Consider the following 21,509-nt stretch of genomic DNA (forward strand, 5'->3'; position numbering starts at 1 on the left):
TCTTGTTTCCTGACTGTATCCATGTTTCTCCTTCTTACACCAGATGGCAGGTGAGAAGTTACAAGAAATGAAACTCAGAATTGATAAACATTTCGAGGTTTTATGGACACTTCTGAAACTCAGGAGTGAATGGTTTGCATCAATAGAGTCATCCAAGTCCCAGATACCCATTGTCTTAGTTCTATTCTGCTGTTTATATAGTTTTAAAGTAATTATAATTAGGCATACAGCTCAGTCAGCCATTTAAATGGAAGTCTGTCATGAATACATCAAATTGATGTTAGTTGTGATCATTCGGGCCAGTATGTGCCGTCCCAAGCACTCTACCAATGTTGTCTCAAATAATTGAAAGTCGGCCAGACACACACAGTGGTGGTGTTTATACCAATGAGCAGACACGCAGCCCACTTCCTGTTCCGGTCCGACAGGATATCCCTTAGGAGACATCCGAAACCCCTACTTCCATCCCCAGAAACGTGTATTTATCACGCACACAGCTTTAAAGCATACCAGTACACAAAGTGACATTTCCATTGTGAGAACTCAAGTGACTAAATCTCTCCCTTGGATGATTAATTGTGAATGCCAAGGCTCTATGTGACAGTGACCTCTCCTTCGGAAAGATGGTCTCCCCCAGAAAAACCCACGATTCAGATTTTCCAATGCACATTCCTTCAGATTGGATTTGAACAACATAAAGCATTTGCAAGAAATGCTTGGATTATGTTTCACCATTATTTTTTCAAGAGTTCTTAAATGGCAAGAAATGATAGAATAGGATAAATAAAAGGTTTAAATTCTACCCCCCAAAAAAGGTAATAATAAAAATGCTAACATAAAAGTGTATATTGTGATAAATTAGGGCAGAGTAGTTAGTGATTATACAAAAGTCCATTTGTACAGAGGCAGCAGGGAGCTCCCTTGCCCACTATTTCAAAAGCATTGGTTTTTTTCCCTCTGTGTTCAGTGATGCCTTGCACTCCATGACAAAGATGCTTTGATCTTCCCCATTAAATATATCTGGTATGGACCTAGCCTGAACTTGGTAAGGGAAAAAAAAAAAAACTGTATGAAAGGGAGGGAGTACTGTATGTCTCTAAGATTATTCATTATCTCTCAAAAATGAAGCTATTTGTGAAGTCTTTGTGTAACACACACATGAAAGACTTACTACGCTGCTTACTTAAAGTATTTGTTGTGCTCCTGCTTTTTTTTTTTTATTCCTTCCCCAACTCAGACCCGCAGCTGAGAGTCAAAGACTTACCCAATGACGGAAAGAAAAGATTCCATACCTGAACTGGAGGGTTTGGAAACTCTTCCCTTGGGAACGGGGAGTAACAATAATTCCAAGGACTGTGGCGGTGGCGGCGGGGGTGGTGGAGGTGGCGGTGGAGGTGGCGGGGTTACTTTTTCTGGCTTCTTCTCAGAAGGCGGTGGCGGTAGAGGGTCCTCGGGCAACAGGGATGACTTCTCAGCCAGGAGGCTGCCGGCAGCCCTTGCTGCTACCTCTTTCAGAAGGGCCGCTGAGGAGGTCATAGAAGCCAGGGACAGGAAAGAGCTGGCTGGAGGTGGGTGCTCCTGACCAGGAGTCAAACTTCTCTCACTGACCTTCTTGGACAAAGCTGCCAAGGTCGAACTGGCAGACTGGGAGCTAAAGGGGGAGGAAAAGGACTCAAATCGCATGGTCTCCTCCGTCCTGGTGAGAGATTTGTCCTGCAGAACAGCATTGGCTGCGGCTTTCAGCTTGAGGATGGCTGAATCCGGGGACAAGCCGCAGGTGGTGGTTGAGTTTGGCAACCACTTACCTTGATTCCATATAAAACGGTTACTTGGAGTGTATTGGTCATTCTGCTCCTGCTTCTCAGCCAACTTCCTGGCCAGAACGCTGAGCTGCTGGGCATGATGGGACGGTGGGGAAAAGGAGAGGTTCGAGCCAATGTTCACAGGGGACTCCACTCGGCCATTGGCCGTGGCTGTGGCTTCGAGTTTGAGGGAACCAGCCTCCAGCAGCCTCCTTAAGTTGCTGCTCAGGGGTTTATTGGAACCTGGGGGGTCATCTTCACACAAAGAAGACACTCCGGGGGAGAGGTGGTCTTGGCACTGCAGTGAGTCTCGCAGGACCTCACCATCGAGCGCCACCAGCTCCAGCGTGTGGCTGCTGGGAGTGGCACTTCCCAAGGAGGTGTCGGGGGAAGTGGACTGCTCCTGGATCCGGTCCTCCAGAGACAGCTTATAGTTCTCCTGGACTTCTCCATAGGATGCTTCTGACGGAGTCTCGGAAGAGTTTCCATACCAGTGCTCTCCTTCACTGAGTTCTCCCTCCGCCTCTTCCTGCCTACTAACATCTGGGGGAATTAAGAAGATTGGGTTTACTTCCAAAGTGAGCAACAAGTTAGTCTCAAGGCAGCACATGGAGATGATGGCAAGCCTTCCCTTCCCTTCCACCCAAGAACCCAATGAAAGTCAGCAAGGGCCCGAAGAGCAGTCAGGAGCTGAATCAGGCACAGGCATGATGCTGAACCGGCGGAGGAACACACACCCCACGTACCACCTGTATTCATTTTTCCAGTAATTATTCAGGGTAAGTTGGTTGGGAAAAGCAGAAAAGATAAAAAAAACAATCTGGTGAAGAAGTGACAGGTGAAACAAAACAACACAAATGGCTATTTTGAATGAATGGGGAAACAAAACGGAACCCTTGCAAAAAACGAGTACCCTATCTTCAGTAGAGCGTCAGAATTCAAGAGCAGCCTGGTAGATTGGGGAAACTGTTGGCCGTGAGACAAGACAGTGGGAATTCGCTTCCTCACTTTCTAACTCCTGACCTCAGAGGCAGGTCACTTACCTGGTTTTGAGGCTTCATTTCCTCCAGTATAAGATGCACGTAACTTTTTCAAAAGCTTATCCAAATATGTTAACAATACTTGCCTGACTCCCTTCACTCTATGAAGCTTACATCCTAAAAAGCATGTGACCATGTTTTGCAAACAGTTGAGCACTGTATAAAAAACCAGATCTTATTAGCCAACGCCATTCGCATTACCGATGCCCTGCCACCACAGCATGCCCACGTTCTGGGTGCTACTTGCTTGAGGTCTAAGATTTCAATCACCAACATGCTTGCCATGTCCCTGAGGCAGTGATCAGCGTGTTCCTTCACCCTACTAAGAATCCCCTTGAGATATTTCCTATTCATTAATTTATCGACCAGCCACCAGCCCTCCCACAGCCCCCAGCTAGGTGGACTCTGCCAGTCCAGGAGCTCTTGGGAGCTCAGCTGCGTTTCTGTCTTTGCTCATGAAATCCCATCTGGAATGTCCTTCCACACCCAGCTCCAGGGTTTCTTCCTTGCAGTTCTCCCTAGAACTCTCAGGTCTCTCCTAATCCCTTCATTCACTCATTCGACCAATAATGACGGGATACTTGTCGCATGTCAGGCATTGTTCTAGACTGTTCAAGACTGTATTCTAGATTGAACAGCATTAAACAAAAACTAAGGCCCTGCTGTCTTGGAGCTTACGTATCAGTGGAGGAGGAAGACAGATGTTAAACAAAGTTAATAAATAATAAATCATATAGTATGCCAGAGGGGTGATAAGCACTGAGAAAAACAAAACAAAACAGAAAACGTAGAGCAGGGTAAAAAGAATGGACGCAAGTTGTAATTTTAAACAGAGTGGACAGGGTGGGGCTTCACCGAGGCGGTGACACTCAGAGCAGCTGTCCACGCACGAGTGTTCCGCGTGGAGAGTCATTGTGAGAGCCCCAAGGACATACCTGACGGGTCCCTGGAACATCAAGGAAGCCAAATGGAGTGAGGGAAGGTCAAAGCAATGGGAGGGGTGGTCAGAGGGCAGTGGGTGTGAGTGTGCAGCTGTGCTGGACCGAGCGTGTGAGTGACACGCTCGCGAGTGTGAGCTGTGAGTCTTCTGCATTTGGCAAAACTGGGAGCCAGAGAGGGTGCTGGGTGGAGAAGCGGGATGAGGGGACTTACAGTGCCAAAGGACAGTCCTGGCTGCTGTGTGGGAACAGGTTGCAGGTACAGGGTAGGGCAGGGAGACCCAGGCAGGAGGCTGAACCCAGGTGAGGGAAGGCGGGGCTCAGCTCAGGTGACACTCAGGAAGTGCCCTGAGTGCATATTTGGAATGCACAGCTGACATTCTCTTCTTCTGTTTATAGTTTTTTCACATTTCATATCACTTTAAAGTATCTGTCTCTTGTTGGCTTCCTTCCTACAATGGTGCTCCTTGAGGACAGGGATTGTGCTTTATTTTCTGCTTCTCTGGCAGAGTTCAAAGAATGTTTCGGGACTGAGCCAAATTCCTCACTGTGCCAGGTTTTGCCACATCACAGGCTGTTTCTTTTCAGAATAGAAACAGCTAGAGCTAGTAATGCATGAACTACAAGCTAATACATTGATCTTCCCATGCTATTTAGAGAAGAAATGTCACAAATGACAAATTCTCTTTCACTAAGCTAAAGTTCTGCAACTCTTTCCTGAGATTCTTTATTAAGTTATCAAGAAAATGTAAAATATCAAATGGAATTTGCTGGGAAAAAGCAGATAAAATTGAATTTTCTCTGTTAAAACCAGCCTGGTTCCTTCAGATTTGCCACATTTCCCTCTGCCCACTTGATTTCAAGATTTTTCATCTCTTCTGAAATTGGCGGTGACCCCAAACTCCTCAGCTCCCCAATGGCTTCTCCTGGGAGGGATGCTTTTTCACTAAACATCCAGCAGTCAACATCAATTTTAACAACAGGGCTAATTTTACGTTTCTTTAGCAAACCACCTTTCTTGATTTCAGATAAATATAGCATCCTTCCAAAGAATCAAATGGGAATTCTACTATAAATAGCAAAAGAAGTAAAAGATTTAAAAATCACTCCAGCAAGAATTAATTGATCATTCTTCTTTGATCTTTATTGATACTCATGAAATAAAAGAACGGGAACATATATGCTTCCAAATTAAATATTTGTATATTATATTTTTGTCAGATCCAGAGAGTTAAGCCTGGCCCTGAACCAGTGCAGTAAATGGCTGCTAACAAGGTCTATAAAGTCAGGTTTTGAGAACCATAAAGTTACAAGCACACGTCCGATTTTGTCATTTTACTCCGACTGTTAAATACACTAAAGTTTACTGATCAAATCAGAGCCACATAGCCACTAAGAACTAAGGCCAGAACCAAGAATCCAAAATCTTTGCACTCCTGGCCCAGGAGCTCTCGGCAAAACTTGTCACCCAACCTGCTAGGGGACTTCCCTGTGGCCACTTGCACAGAGCTCTGAGCAGCATCCCTGCCCTCCCACCCAGCAAGCCTTCCAGACTCTTGAGTCAGAGGTCAGCATGGGGTTCTCCTGGATAAGGGCAGCATGCAGGCTCCGTCATGAGATAAGCCATGGAGAGGTGAGGACCCATCATTCCAGGACCCCAACCTCCCAGTCCCTTTTGGCGGCATCTTCTTTGTTGCTGTGGGCACAAGGTGATTCAACTGCCTAAAGAATTTAGCACATCTACAGGCATAGTCCCAAAGGCAAAGCTTAATTTCGTAACTCCCTCCATACCCTCAGGGAGCCACATGTCCCCCTCCCAACGTGCTGAGGCAGTGAGTGTGCCGAAAGCTGAAGAAGTTGTCGATGCAGCTTCGGGGACATCGAATGTTCTAGAATGATACAGACAACTAATATCTACGGTTCAGGCAATTTTCCCAACCTTGCCAAATCACAAACCCAAATCCAATAAGCAAGGAACCAAAGCATCTCCTACACAGAGCGGTTTATGTCCCCGGAAATACTTGCATTTTTCTCAACCATCTATTCCTCCATTCTTTGAGATGTAATCACTGAGATGCACACTCCTCGGGACTGTCAGAAAACTTGGACACATAGAGAAAAAATATATATATATATATATGTGTGTGTGTGTGTGTGTGTGTGTGTATTTTTAAACTCATAATACTCTACTAGTCACTTTTCCAAAGATGCTTTTTGTAAAATTAAAGTTATCCGAGTAATAAACCATCAAAGAATTTTAGCATGCGGACTCAAAAAAACAAGAGCAGAAATTTGAGGGGAAACATCTAAAATTATTCAGCATCCCATGAGGTCACATGAAAGGTGCAGGAAGCTTAGAGAAAAATGAATGTAGGATAAGTAAGGTTGTGAAGAGGAAAAATCAGAAGAGGTACAAATAATATGATTTCAGTTCACAAAACTGCAAGGATTTTTCTCCCAGAAATATTGTTTATTTATGTTGACGAATTTATTTTGTCTGCCAGGCTCCTCTCTGTTTTCATGTTCCGTTTCACAGAGGAGGGGTTCGTGGAGGATGCTCTGATACAGCTGCTGTGAGCACCCCTCAGGGCACCCTGCACCTTTCACGCCACATCTTGGGAACAGGTGCTCTGTTTGGGAAGCTCACCAGGAAGCTCTTCTGCAACCTCCAGGACAAGGCTGCCGGACACAGCAACCCTCAGGACACACAAGCCTCGCCTTTCGCCTCTCTCTGCCGCCATCTGAGAAATCCCAGCAGTAAGACACCTCCATTTTCCTGTCTGTCAACCAGCACGGAGTCTTCCTAGGAAATCGCAGAGCAGCAAAAGGTCCTGGAAGTGCTTCCTGTGGATTTCACAGCTTTCTTAACTAAGGCATCCCGGGAGGCCTCTAAGTGGCCAATGCAAATAACTTCTAGTAAATACATTATTTTTAACCTTCAGAAAAAGAAGCTATTTCCATTGCTAATCTTACAACAACCTCTGTCTCCAGACTGTTGGGTTCACACTGCTTCTTGTGAGTTTTACACAATAGTCTATCTTCGCATGTGTATTTTCCCTTTAAAAATCAGCAACTCGGAGAATTAAGAATAAAAATGGTGCCATCGCAGCATGAAAACACACTGAATGAAATTTTGTTTCCATGTCGTGAATATTTTTCTATCGGGGAAAACAAAACTCTACTACCTAGCACATTTATTTATAATTCAGTTCTCAAGCAGCAAGTGGGTACCCAATATCCACAGTTACCCCCACATTCTCTGAGAAGAGTTCCTTTGCCATTCACTTCCTTCTTGGTTGACAGTATTAACTGGATGCATTTGACTGGAGCAATACTCAACTCAAAGAATCCTCACTCAGAAGGATCGGGGCAGAGAGAGAAATAAGAATATAGAAAAGAGAGAGAGAGAGAGAGAAATAAGAATATAGAAGAAAGAGACACCTATTAATTTTCAGGTCTTTTGGCTTAGGTTGAAGCAAGGGTAGATGGAGACCTAAAAGTGCCTTTTCTAAATCTATCTACACACCCTTGCCACCAGGGTCCACATGAATCTAGCCAGCAGGTTTTAAAGAGTTCAGGGCTGACTAAACCTCTTGGGACTCATAATCAACAGTCAACGTCTCCAACACCCCACCCACCAGATGTGTTTACCTGGCACCTACCAACAAACCTTCTGGCTCATTTTCATCTAAAAATCTTCCAAGTCTTCCATTCCTACCTAATACACAACTACAGCTGAATGTCTACAGCTAGCTTTCAAGGCCACACACGTGGGCCAGTATTAGCAATTATTACCTGTAACATGTGCCGCAAATCATACAACTACACTTTAGGACAACTTGATCAATTTAAAAAAAAAAAGGTGGTTTGTAATATTCAAAGAGCCGTATACAAAAGTTATTGACAAAATCAATGCTAATAATGGATATAATTCAAACACTTACTGAACGCTATGTTCGGGGAGATGTTCACAGCAACAGGGAGATTCAGATGCCCAACAGTCTCTGACCTGACAGTTTATAATCCACAGGGAGGCGAGGGTCACAAGAGCATTCTATTCACAAGGGCTTGTGCCACGACAAAGGAACAGAGCACAGGTGTGTGAGCACAACAGGATTAATTCCAACGGTGCAGGGGGCTTCGGAAGTGCACCTCAAGAGATGAAGATTTAAATGGGAGATGCTGGGAAATCATTTCTAAACAGGCTCGCTCCTCTGCAAACTATCAGAAAGGACAGGCTGTCCGGTGGTGGAGAGCGCCAATATTAGGTGGTGTATCTTTAAAAGGTGAAGAATTAAGAATGCCAAATAAATAACTGACCTCAATGAAAAAATTCTTAGGTCCTTAATTCTTCGCATTTTAGAAACACATGACCTATTGATTCCTTAAAGGTAGACTTTACCAATTATCTCAGTGTACTTGCTGGACTTGAAATCAAGCCACAGATCATAAATGCCTTGAGGCCGGGCTGTGAGTTAGTCACCTTGTGCTCTGGCTCAAGCCCTGCTTGTAGTAGAGGTGCTAGGGCTTCTGTGATGGCAAATGGCAGTGGACCGGCAGGACTACGCCAAGCAGAAAGGGAATTTTCTCAGTTCTTGTACCAAACAATGGAAGGGGCACAATGGAGCTGGGATCAGATAGGATGTCAAAAGCACCATTTGCCTCTAGTTTCTCCCTCTCAGGTCACTTTTCCCAGGAGACTGAAAGCCTGGCTGCCACAGGCTCCGGGTTGTCACCCTCTATGACTTTCCACTGGAGAAAGGTCTTTCCCCCTCTGATTGGTGGGCTGGAGGTCACATTGCCCTGCCTGGGCCTATCACTGAAGCCAGAGGGCGGTTCTACAATGGGCTCAATGTGGGTCAGAGAAGAAAGGCGAGGGGAGAGGTACCAGGAAGACAAAAGCAGTGACCTCCATCATGCTTCATAAAGGTCTCTTCTGCTGCATAGCGGGCCGTTCTGATCCAACTTTATGATGTGAAACATAAAACACATCTATCCACATTCGGACTGGTTTTACCTGCCAGTTTTTAAACTGTCCCTTTGTTCGCCTTAGCACATTTCCCACACCAGGTCTGCCTGCCACTAAGGGACATTGTGGGGTCTTCAGGACTCCAAGTCCACTGACGGAGGTCAGCGCACAGCCCGCAATCGGCTCCACAGGACACAGACTCGGAGACCACGGTGTGGACACATCGATGCCCGCGGCACCCAACGGCTGTCAGTGTGGCCAGGAAGAAAATCTAAAAACTGCTAGTTATTTAAAACTGCCAGGGTGGAGAAGACACCCAGATTCCTGTCACCAGGCCAGCTGGGGGAAAGGTGCTGTGTGCTGGGAGGGCCCGGGGAAGGGAGAGGAAGTCAGGGGAGAAGACACACGCTGAGACAGCAGAGGGGACTCCTGGGTCAGGGTCAGTTTTCCACGCATAGCTGTGTCTTCCAATCATTATTTTGAACGTCCAGGATTTTTTTTTAAAAAAAGGTAATGAAAATGAACTCATCACTCCGTATCTTCAAAGTGAGTTCCACTGTGTCTAAACTAGATTTGGTATTCTCACAGAAAGGGCCAGATCCTCCATGGCCACGGAACTGGCCATGCTCCTCCATTAAGCTTTTGCTCATCTCCACATAAATGGCAAGTCCTCCCTCCTTCCGACAGCTTGGACCCAAAACCCTGCAGCCACCCCTGACCCTTCTCTTTCTCTTATACTCCCCTTCTAAATCATTCATGGATTCTGTTGGTTTTCTACCTTGGATATACATCCCAAATCTGGCCACTTTTCTCCATTTCAGTCACTACCCCCTGGTATACATCTCTGCCTTCCCTGGCCTGGACTACAGCAGTAGCCTTCCCACTGGACTCCTTACCTCCCCTTCTTGCCCTGGTGGCCTCAACCAGCAGCCAGAGAGAGAGCCTTCCAAAGTATTATGTCAGACCCAGCTGTACCACTCTTCAAGATTTATCCTAGAGAATTGAAGTCAGCAGAGAGCAGGGAGACACGCACACCCTTGTTTACAACAGCACAATCCACAATAGCCTAACTACAGAACCAGCCTAGGTGTCCATCAAGGGACGAATGGATAAAGAAACAGGTACATATATACACAATGAAGTTTTATTCAGCCATAAAGAAAAAATGACATTAAGTCATTTGCAGCAAAATGGATAGAACTTGAGATCCTTATGTTAAGGGAAATCACCCAAATTCATAAAGTCAAGGGTCATATGTTTTCTCTCCTATATGGAAGCTAGAGAGGAAAAAGGAAAAGAAAGGTGGGAATGGATCTCATGAAATTCAAAGGGAGATGGTAAAATAAAAGGCTGGGTAGGGTGGGGGAAGGGAAGTGCTGGAAAGAGTACTGGCCAAATTATATTGTTAGATTATGTTCACGTATGAATATGTAACAACAAATCCCACCACTATGTACAACTATAATGCATTAATTAAAAATGTGGGATAAAAAAGAAAAAAAAAAACACCACTGCATTTGCCTTGGTCCCTACAACTGAAGGACTCTCCTGAGTCCATTTAAAAGTCACATAAAGGCCACATAAATCTGGACAAAGGCCTGAGATGTTTCTCTGGAGTCTTTTCACCTCCGGATTCTCAACCGTAGCCTTGGTTAGGAATGCCGTCTTCGCCTAAGCTGGGCATGATGGTACAAAAATGACCAATTTCCCCTCGATTTCAAATCCTGAGGTTGAAGAACTGTGAGTGGACTAACACGTTTTTCCGCCTATCTCTAAATTTTAGTCATATTTCTTTCAAATGAAAGATTAAAAACAGACATTAGCAAGAGAGGCCTTCTAGAGCTACTCAGAAATCTCTAAACAAAATAAATAAACATATACTCGTCCTTACATATGTTGTAGCAAATTAATGACCAGGGGACAGTTCGAATTATAGCTTGAATCCATTTGCCAAAAGGCCAATCTAGAGACCAAAACGATACTGGTTAGTCCACGGATTGATTACTTGCTCCTTCACCCTTTCATGTACCTCCATGCTACAAAAAGCATATAGAATCTGTCCCCTCAAGCAATCAGAAGTAAATTTACCATGGCTACCATGTCGTTATCAGAAAAATTGTCTGCTAAGGCTGATAAATCGGTCGATTATCTGCTTCCTTGACTTTTATTTCCTCTTGTATAAATGTTTTCATCTTAACATTACCAATACCTGTTTCAAGATGAGCGATAAATTACCAAACTACTGAAATTACCAGGAAATCCTTAATAGATCAAAGAAGAACTTAACCAGAAAAGAAAGCCCTAATAATAGCATAATGCTTTCTACAGCCTAACAAACAGCGCTCTGTAGATAGATAAATGACCACCTATGGAAATTTTAGATTACACATAAAATGATAAATTTCTTTGTGGGACATATACCAAGAACACTAAAATGGTGCACTTTTGTAACAAAGCTTATGGTCGTAATCCTCTGTCTGCCCAAATTCTTTATTATTCTTTATTACACATATACATAGAAACAAAAGGGCCAAGCGAAATAAGACACTTAGCAAGGGAAAAGAAATGAAACTGCTTCGCATTTGGCGCTTAAATACATATTAAGCAGAAGATGCAGAGGAGGCAGCTCCCCCACCCACTCCAGCCCCACATGTTCACAAAATCGTGGGAGAATATTTTTTCTCCATGCACAAGAATCCATGGCACCAAAGGACAACTGATGACAAGAACAATCCCGTGCGCTGGGAATACAGCTCAGTTGATAGGGTGCTTGCCTCCCATGTACAAGGCCCTGGGTTCAATCCCCAGCACCACCACCAAAAAAAAAAAAAAAATCCTAACTCAAACTTAACTTAAGGCACTCATTAAAGCCAACGATTTTAAGCTTTACCCCTCCCAGGCTGAGTGCCAAGGCTACTATCAAGCAGTCAAATGTACTCTTATTCCTTCTCTCTTTTATTTTCCCTGCCCATCTTCTGGTACACACATAAGAAGTCAAGGATGAGAGGCAGAAAGACCATAAAAATTAACAAAGTCAACAATCAACCAACAAAGTAATTCCAGGGGCCAGGATATGCTTCAGCTAAATGAACACCCCCTTAACAGCTCAGAATCCAGGGGCTTTATCCTCTTCATTCCCTTGGAAGATTCCTGGGGTTGGCTTCCCTTTCTTCTCGGCCATTCCTCAGGCATGTTTGGGGTCTTCACTGTGCTAGATCTTCCACCTGAGTGAAACCTGGCGCTGTCCTCGGGTTCACTGTCAGCACCAGTGACGCTCCAGAGGAGACATTTCACTTCCCAACAAAGCTCAGATGCTTCTGGAAATGCATCAAGTGGTGAGGCTGAGGTCAAGAAATATGCTCTACTGCTGCTTTAGATAAGCTTCAACCGCAAAGTAGATGCTCCAAAAAAAGAAAGACACCAAAAAACCCCTCTGGCATGCATATGTACAGCCCCAGAGTGACCACTCGCATCAGGCATACATCAGTTCCTTTTGTTCTTCCCCTCTGAGGAGTCCATAACCCTGATTTTGTATGTGAATAAGCACACCACTTCTTTTTTAGACTGTCTGCAGTTCCTCAGCTACATCTCCCACGTATTATCAGAATTTAGTCAACCAGCTTATCCTCCGTGAATAACTGGTACTTGAAAAGAAGAATAAAAATGTATTGGGCAACTGAAAGAAGTTCATTTGAGGAACACAAGTTTGGAAGTTTTTTGATATAAATATACTCAACTAATCAGGTTGTGTTTTAAATCTATGTGTTGTGAAGTTACTTTGAGGAAGCCCTTTTTAAAAAATCTTGTTGTATTTCCACATTACTATCAGCAGTAGCAAATCTCTGAGTAAATCTCTGCTTTGAGAAGCGCATACAGTGATAGCCCCTTTGTTTTTGTTGTTGTTGCTTATTTCTTTAAACAATCTTTAAAAATATAAACACCATTCTCAGCTCCAGGGACTGCAGAAAAGGGAAAAAAAAAAAAAAACGGTTCAAAGTTTGCCGACCCCGGCTCTAAAGAACAGGTACTTTTCCTTTGTAATAAAAGCAGAGCAATGCTTTAAAACAGTATGGAAAATTCAGATGTATGGCTATGAGTTCCAGCACCATCCTATTAATGTAGCTACTTGCATGAGTCATTAAACACTTCCGTGCCTCTTTTTTTTTCATGTATAACATGAGAAGTAGAATAGATGAGTGGTTTACAAACCACACCTCAAGGAACGCTACGCCTCCGAGGTGTCCAGGGCAGGACACAGCTCTATGAACCCATCCCCACCCCTCACACCAACACACACCTACCAACACAGCCTTGCTTTAATTTTTTTTTTTTTTTTTTTTTTTTTTTAGTTTTGGAAAAACACAGTATCAGATGATATTAGGAATCCTCTGAGTGGGGCTCCTTAGTGAATCCATTATAGGCTCCTCAATCTTTCTCTAGCCATTTGACCTGGGTGTGTCAGGTAAATAGGAAATTATTTTAAGGCCCATCTTGAGTATGCAAAGGAAAAGAAGCAGAAAACATTAAAGATCTTATTCAAAGAGGCCACCTTTACTTGTTGAGATGTGTAGAAATGCATCTGACAGCCAGATCAGAGGGTTTGCCCAGTCCCACATGAACTGATCAGAGGAAGGGCTTGTCCCTGTGCCTTTCCATTCAAGGATCTGGGGAAAGCAAGATGGCACAGCAGCGAAAACCCAGGATAAGACTCTGAGACCTGGTTCTACTCCAACCTGAATTTGGAACTTAAGAGCCATAGAACTCCTGATGCTTATCTAACAAAAATTGGAGACCCTACTATATATTAACCCATAGACAGGGTTTTGGGAACCAAACAGATATGGTAGAGTCTGTGTTCACTGGTCAGATCCTCATCCATAAGTAAGATAAAAACACCTGCTCCCTCTCCTATCCATGGTGGGCCTGCAGGGAGGACCAAAGGGTTGTAAACCGCAAAACATGGGTAGCACTAAACCAGGCAACTAGAGGTTCTCCTTTCAAGTAAATACATGAAACTTCATGAATTTGCCAAATTGGTAAAAATAAGGCCACAAGAAGTTTTGTATAGGAAAATATTATTTATAGAGTATGAAAAAGCAAGGCAAAACAGAGTGACACAAGCCCTGGCCCCAGACCCTCCCACAGAATCCTACATTTGTGTTCACAGAGGAGGATGCTATTAACCGCAATTTTACAGGGTCATTCTGAAGCTAGATGAGAATTTTGAAAGTGAAGCACCTGGCATCAAGTTGGCACTTAGAGAATAATAGTTTCCCTTCCTCCCAGGAATCCACCTAGGAATCTCAAGAGTAGACTGTGGCTTTACACAGTAGGGCTTACCCCAGGACATGGCTATTGCTCCCCAGCGCTATATCACAGTCACCTCAACCAAAGAGACAGGAAACTTCTGGTTGTTATGAACATGGAATCCAGATGCAGAATATGCCCAGTCATCAGGAAAATCTTACAGTCTTGGCACAGTCTGAGGACAGAAAGAGCGTAGCGGCCAATAGCAGGGGGAGACTCCACAGCCTGGAATGTGCCAGACTTCCAACCACAAACATTCCCTCTTATACTTAGACTGTGGTGTCCCCTGTGGTGTAGGCCGTGGCCTCTGCTCCTCTGGGCAAGTGTCCTCGGAAGCACATTCTCTAGGCATCTCTAGGCTACATCCACGGCACTGTCCTTCACCTCCTACCCAGTCCAGACACACAATTTAGGGAAATCATTTTCTCATTTCTGAAAAAGGAAGACAACAGGAGATGGTCTCCAAAGCCCTTTCCACTCCTAAAACCCTTTGAATCTGTGATCCAACCTTAACTTATTTATTCATTCATTCAACAGCATGTATGGCACACCTCCTGTCTTTGATTCTGTGACCCATTCTTGACTTCATTCATTCAACAATATTTATAGAATATCTCCCATCTCTTTGCTTTTGTGACCAGTTCTTAACTCTTCTCTCTGTTCATTTATTCAACAATATTTATTGAGTACCTACTACATATCAAATAGTGTTATGGGCAAGAAGGCACTAAAAAAATAAGTAGCCAATGTCCTTAAAACAGCCCATGGTCAATGAGAACATGGATAAGTAAGGAACTATGCATATGAGAGATTACGGTGATACATCTGTGGGGACCAGGGAAGGAGTCACCTAGTTCTGCCAGGTGGGACGATGGTAGGGATAGAGGAGAAACAGGAAGGGCTTCTCAGTGTTGGAGGTGAAGTTGGATGTTATAGGGAGATCAGACGCATGGGTTGAAGACATTCCAGAAGCAGGGAAAAAGCAATATCAAGGTAAGGGAATGTAAGTATGATTTGCAGAACAGATAATTCAATATGAATGATCAAGGAGTATCCAGGAGGTGAAAGGAAAGGAGATTCAGTTGATGAAGCATCTTCAAAATCTAGAAATCCAAATTTCATCCTTTTAGGGAATGCGAAAAGATCTTAAGTAAGGATTATCTGGATTGTATGAGTTTTAGAAAGTCTACTGTAGTGGCAGTGTGAAGACTGGATTATAGGGGCTGGGGTGGGGGAAGGAGAAAGTGAGATTGAAGCAAAACAAAAGGGAATTAGGTTGGCAACTGTTTTAATTCTTTATGGGAAATAGTAAGAGTATCCACTATAGCAGTGGCAAGGGCTGGGCACGATGAATTCTGCAGCTATTTTTGAAATAAAACTTGGTGATCAATTCAATGGTGGTGGCGAAGGGAGTAGTGTTTGAATTTCACCCAGGTTCCTGAGTGAGTGGGTTAATGGAAGGTGAGGACAGCAACCCAGGTGTGAAAACCTTAGCCATCTCTTGTCCATGGTGACCAAAGGAGTTCTCCTCCAAACAGGAAGCCATCAGACAAACATGGCGCATCTTCAGAGATCGACACTGTTACCTACGTGTTTACAGAGAAGAAAGGTAATTTAACCAACGAGTTTATTTAAGACACTACTTTTATTTTAAACAAAAGCTGTGAGAAGCAGTTATAAGTTAACTGTGCTTCATCCTCAGGGTTCTCTGCCTTTTGAGTTCTTCAGTGACAATACATTGTGCTGCATGATATCATTACCAACTAAAGCTAAAGAACCAAACACACACACACACACACACACACACACACACACACACACACACCAAGACTTGATGTTTCTATTCCTGAGTAGGCACCTAACAGTAGTGGTTCTCAAAGTGTGGTCCACAGACCCCCAGGGGCCTCTGAGGCCCTGAGATCAAAGTTACTTCCATAATAATAGTAAGATATCATTTGCCATTTCACCCTGTTGACATTTATGCCAAAGATACAAAAGCAATGATAGAAAAAAAACTATTAACACTTTAGCTCATACCAAGGGCAGATACACTAAATCGTACTCGTAGTCACTGTATTTGTTGCTGCTACACACAGCAAAACAACAACAAAAACTAATGCACAAACACAAACAAAAGGCAAACAGAAAAACTCTGCTGGCTTTATTTAAGAATGTCTTTGACAAAGACATTATTAATTTTATTGCAGATTGCTCCTGAGCAAACATCTTTCTGATACATGTAAGGAAACATGCATAAAGCACTTCTGCCTTTACTGAAGCCTGCTGGCTATGGTGAGAAAAGGACATTGGGTCAGGGGCTGAGCTCGCCACTCTTCCACGCAGCATCACTTTCAAAATAAAGAGTAACTGACAAATTTCAAATGTGGAAATGAATATTTCTTGAAAATGAATAAAACAAAGCTGGTACTTCAAGGAAAAACTGACAGTATTTTTAGCCAATGAGAAGATTCAAACTTTCAAGTAACCATTAAAGTTTTGGAAAAATTTGTATTCTATGCTGTGAATGACAGCTTCCCAATATAATACTTAAAGGTTTTTCAGGTAATTTTTCTGTTGATATTAACAATTTTTATGCTGTACAATTGAAATGCACCCATATTTAGTGGCTCTGCATAACTCAGGGAACCAGTATTTTCCCAAGTGTCCGATGCGGATGTTACATGCATGATGAACTACTCAAAACATAAGACGGTCTAGTAGATTCTAATGTAAGAGAACACAGAACACTCATTGAACTGTTTTGGTTTTGGTTTGGGGGTTGTTTGTTTTTGTTTTGTGGTCCTGGGGATTGAACTCAGGGCCTCACACGTGCTAGGCAACTTTGAAGTGTTTGGATGAAGCATCACAACTCACTTTCAAGAAGCTACCTCTTTTTGAGTTTTGATGTAGTTCAAAGAATATCCACAGTTATCTGAACAGACTATTACATATCTGTACAAAGCTAGATTTTACTCCACCCCACACCTGTTGGAGTAGATTGAGCAACTGAAGCAAAGAGAATCTAGTTGTCTTCTACTAAGCATTACAGGTTATAGCAAAAATATAAAACAATGCCACTCTTCTCACTCTTTTGATTTTTTTGGAAAAACACATTTGATTCATTAAAAATATATTATTTATAGTTTAAATGTAATAGATCACCATCATTTTTAATGATGCAAATGCTGCATCTCTCATTTTTAATCTCTAAAGTGATAGTGCATATCCACAAAAGCACATCTGAGTTCTCATTAACTTCTAGGGGTCCTGGAAAAGAGATCCTGGGACCAAATTATTTGAGAACCAGCATCTTAGGGAAATTAGCCCTCCAGCCTGGACAGTGAGATGCACACAGCAGCACTGCTCAGAACAGCCGAAAGAGGAGCCAAGCTCCATGGCAGTGTTTCTACAGTGCAGCGTTAGCAGTGGAAACAGACGCAGCAAGCTCCACACAGCAACGCGGATAAATCCCAGAAAGGCAACTGTTGAACACCAAGCTGCAGAAGGCCTGCTGCATGCTACTACTTTTATAAATCTCCAAGACAGGTGAAGCCAAGCAATGCAGCAAAGCTATGGAGAAGATGAAAAGAGACAATAAATAGACACATTCGGTAACGGGAACTTGTGTTGGGACAAAAGTGGCAATAGAAGAATACCCTTCGGAGAGGTTCAATTTTTCAGTGTTGAAATTTGTTAGACGGGGTGGTAGTTTTACTGATGTTGTTTTATCACTATGCTTTATTATATATGTAAGATACACACACATTTTTTTAAGAGGACATGCTTTATGCCCTTCAAAGGGAGGCACTGCATCTTTGCTAATTATTCAGGAGCCAGGAGGTAAGAAAGGGGTGAGTCCTGGCCATACCTTTTCAGCACCAGCCCCCAGAAACCCATCACAGGGCAGGGCTCCCCTACCAGCCCTTCCAGCCGGTCACATCCACTGCCACTCACCCTAGTTTGGTTTTCCAAAGAGGCCTCTCTACTTGAAAAGGGCCTCTCTTTCTTTCGGCCATCACCCTCCCTCTCTATTTTTATTAAAGTGCAGGAAGCTACCATACTTTACAATTTATTTCTTTTTTAAAAAAATTTTTTGGGGGTTGTAGATGGACAGAGTGCCTTTATTTTATTTGTTAATTTTTATGTGGTGCTGAGGTTCGAACCCAGTGCCTCATGCATGCTAGGCAAGTGCTCTACCACTGAGCTACAGCCCCAGCCCCTTTTACAGTTTTATTTCTGAGTTGCGTCCAAACCTCTAAATTTAGCAATCACAATCTCTATCACTTGGGCCAGCACCTGCCATATTTTTCCTGCTTCTTATCCTTATGTCACCAGGTTGGTCCCTGCGGTTCAGGGAAGCCCCTTCTCTTACAGTCTCCCATCTGCTTGGGGTTAATGACATTCCTTGTGCTTGGAATCTTCTCAACATCTGAATCCATCAATTCCTTGAGGGCGCTTGGGATGTCACTCCTCTATGTCCATGGAGGATCTTATGCCCATCCCTCCTACTTGCATTTCTGCCAACATTTATGTATCAAATTCATAGTACATCTCTTGCACTTGTTCGCATATTGATTTGTACTTATCCTCTGTATAGTTTTGTGTCAACATGTGAAAGCACTGTTGGCAGAGACTGTGTTCCACAGAACTTCTCTGAGCAGGTACATGCTCAGAACTTAATGATTCAGCAGCACATGGGAACCACAGCTCTTGGACGCTCAAGATGTCACTGCTCTATCACTCCACCTTATGTGTTGTACCATATACTCTAACTCCCAAAAGGTGCTCAGTGCAGTATATTGAAAGAGGTGCTTCCTGAGGCAGAAGCATGCATGCAGTTTTATAACAGAAACTAAGCAAAGCAGCATTTACGTCACAGAATTCTTTTTCATACTATTAGATAAATTTAGAGTTTAACACTTCTCCCCACTCTATCCTGAATTACTAGAAGTTCTTTGAAAAATCACCCCGACAGGTGGTTGAGCCAACTTCTTCATAAGCACAAGATCACTGTTCCATTTTTAAAAATTATTCAACAGGTCCTTATCTTATCAAATCAAATTTATCTTTGTAACTTCTACCCTATTGGGCCTTGTCTCCGTCTTCCACTCAGCATTTCACAAGTCTGTGAAAATATTTTTCAAGCTGAATCAGACTTCTGTGTTTCCATCTCTTTCTCTGCCCACTTGGCTCTTGAGAGCAGGGACCAGGCTCTGCTCAGCTCTAGGAACCTCTAATCCCTGACACACACTCAGCTCCCGCTGGTGAAATCAATGAATAAATGTACGAATAACAGAATAACACACCGGTTATCGAATGTGAGCTGACAATTTAGGATGAATGACAATTCGATGTAAGTTCCTCCCTTTTTCACTCAACAGAACTTCATAGATTTGAACGTAGATACCGAGCACAATTCTTATCCGCCCCCACTCTTCTTTTCAAATTAAGCACTCCCACTGCCTCCGTAATGAACTCCTCATAAGATGACTTTAACAGCCTACAACGTCCTTGCTGCCTCCCTTCTGATGGGTAGTTTGTCAGTTTCCCCCTTGAAACCAAAGCATCCAACCTGGGATTCAACATCAGAGATGTGATGTCATCAGCTCCCAGAGCAATGTGGCCACCCTTGCACTGAATTCAGGACTTCAACTACATTAGCCAACTCTGCAGAAATGCACCCACCCATATTTCATATTTTTAAATATTGCTAATTAAGGTGTTCTCTCTGGAGGTGGAAGTTGGGATGAGGGGACATTCACACTTGAGACGTTTACAGGCAATTTTAATTATTTGGACTAACCGTGTACCAGTTTTGTCACTAAACTCAATATAGATTATTAAAAATAAGCTTATACTTCTTGTTTACACTTCTTCATTTCTGGGTAGTTTTTACATATTTATCTATTTAACAGGTCCTTATCTTATCAAAGATTTCTGTGATTCCAGCCTCAGGAGACCATCAAGTCCTATTCAAATTACTTGTATTTTCTCTTGTCCTTGTGTTTTCTCATCAATGCAAAAGGCCTCAAGGAGCCTCAAGGAGCAATAGGTGTGTCTGTGGATCTCCACCAAAGGTACTATACCTGTGCAAGTTGGGAAGCGGCACACTTTCTTTTTTTTGTAATAACCCCACACCCCCTCCCCCCTTCCCCTCCTACCCCTCTTCCCTATCTAGAGTTCATCTATTCCTCCCATGCTCCTGCTCCCTATCCCACTATGAATCAGCCTCCTTATATCAGAGAAAACATTCAGCATTTGTTTTTTTGGGATTGGCTAACTTCACTTAGCATTATCTTCTCTAACTCCATCCATTTACCTGCAAATCCCATGATTTTGTTCTCTTTTATTGCTGAGTAATATTCCATTGTGTACATATGCCACATTTTTTTTTATCCACTGAAGGGCGTCTAGGTTGGTCAGTTTAGCTATTGTGAATTGTGCTGCTATAAACACTGATGTGGCTGTGTCCCTGTAGTATGCTGTTTTTAAGACCTTTGGGTATAGACTAAGGAGAGGGATAGCTGGGTCAAATGGTGGTTCCATTCCCAGTTTTCCAAGAAATCTCCATACAAGCAGCACACTCCAACTGCTCTCTCCTTCAGGTCAGATTAAAACTCTGCAAGTTCTTGTTGGAGGCTGGCTTCCCCCAGAAGGGAGAAATCACACAGCACATTTCAGGAACCTTTCCTGGCGCGTGGGGTCTCCCACACTGTTTCCTCCCAAATACAGCTGTGTTTCATGCTCTGAGGAGGCTCGCTGGGTTAACGAGTGGGCCCAACAAGCACAGATTAGATGCCTAATTCTAGGCCATTCCAGAAGGCAGCGCTCGCCATATGAAGCATGTACTCCCGGCCCCAGAAAGTGTCACTGCATGCGACTCTGTTCTATTGCCCTCTGCTCAGTCTAAGGTCAAAAACCCAGCTCTTCAGTCGTCATGGAAAGAAACATTCTCAGCAGCACATGTTGGCATGAGTCTTGGAGCCAACGTGTTCCATCAGCACCTAAGGGAACCTTAGGGGTGTCGAGGCTCTGGGGGGCCTGCAGGGGGGCCTGCAGGGGGCCCAGACATCACCTGCAGACTGTGAGACTCCATGAAGATTTCATGCACCTCTGAGCAGCACTGGGCCTCGAGAGATGTCAGAGGGTCCTGCCCTTGGAAATGCAGACGCTGGTGACTCTGAGCTAGTTTCTTGCCCTCTCTGTGGTTCCGTTTCCACTGCTGTCCCATAGGCGGGACAGGCAGCCCTTCTCCACCTCACAAGCAGACGACATCCATGAAACTGCTTCAGGAACCTTAAGGCATAATGTAAGTAGAAGGTTTGGGTGACGTACTCTTATCCACTTTACAATCTGGAGCTACTTAAGCACAGAGAGGGTAAGCGACTGGCTGAAGGTCACAAAACCCATGAGAAAGCTTGGCCATCGGACAGAAAACTGTGGCCTCCCCCCG

The 21,509-nt window shown here is 43.6% G+C and overlaps 1 protein-coding gene across 8 annotated transcripts in view; it reads right to left on the reverse strand.

Annotated features, from left to right (window-relative positions):
* Znf827 (zinc finger protein 827) overlaps positions 1–20,175 on the reverse strand; it is a 150,277-nt gene extending 130,102 nt beyond the window's left edge. For 7 of the 8 annotated variants that reach the window (XM_048813472.1, XM_048813474.1, XM_048813475.1 and 4 more), the window contains exon 1: positions 1,293–20,174. In XM_048813472.1, coding sequence (XP_048669429.1) covers positions 1,293–2,412 — 1,120 coding nt within the window. In that variant the 5' untranslated portion in view covers positions 2,413–20,174. Of the gene's footprint in view, positions 1–1,292 lie in introns of all 8 variants that reach the window. The other variant, XM_048813471.1, reaches the window with a different exon arrangement.
* Between the last annotated feature and the right edge of the window lie 1,334 nt (positions 20,176–21,509).

Source organism: Marmota marmota, unplaced genomic scaffold (genome assembly GCF_001458135.2).
Source record: "Marmota marmota marmota unplaced genomic scaffold, marMar, whole genome shotgun sequence".
NCBI classification, from domain to species: Eukaryota; Metazoa; Chordata; class Mammalia; order Rodentia; family Sciuridae; genus Marmota; species Marmota marmota.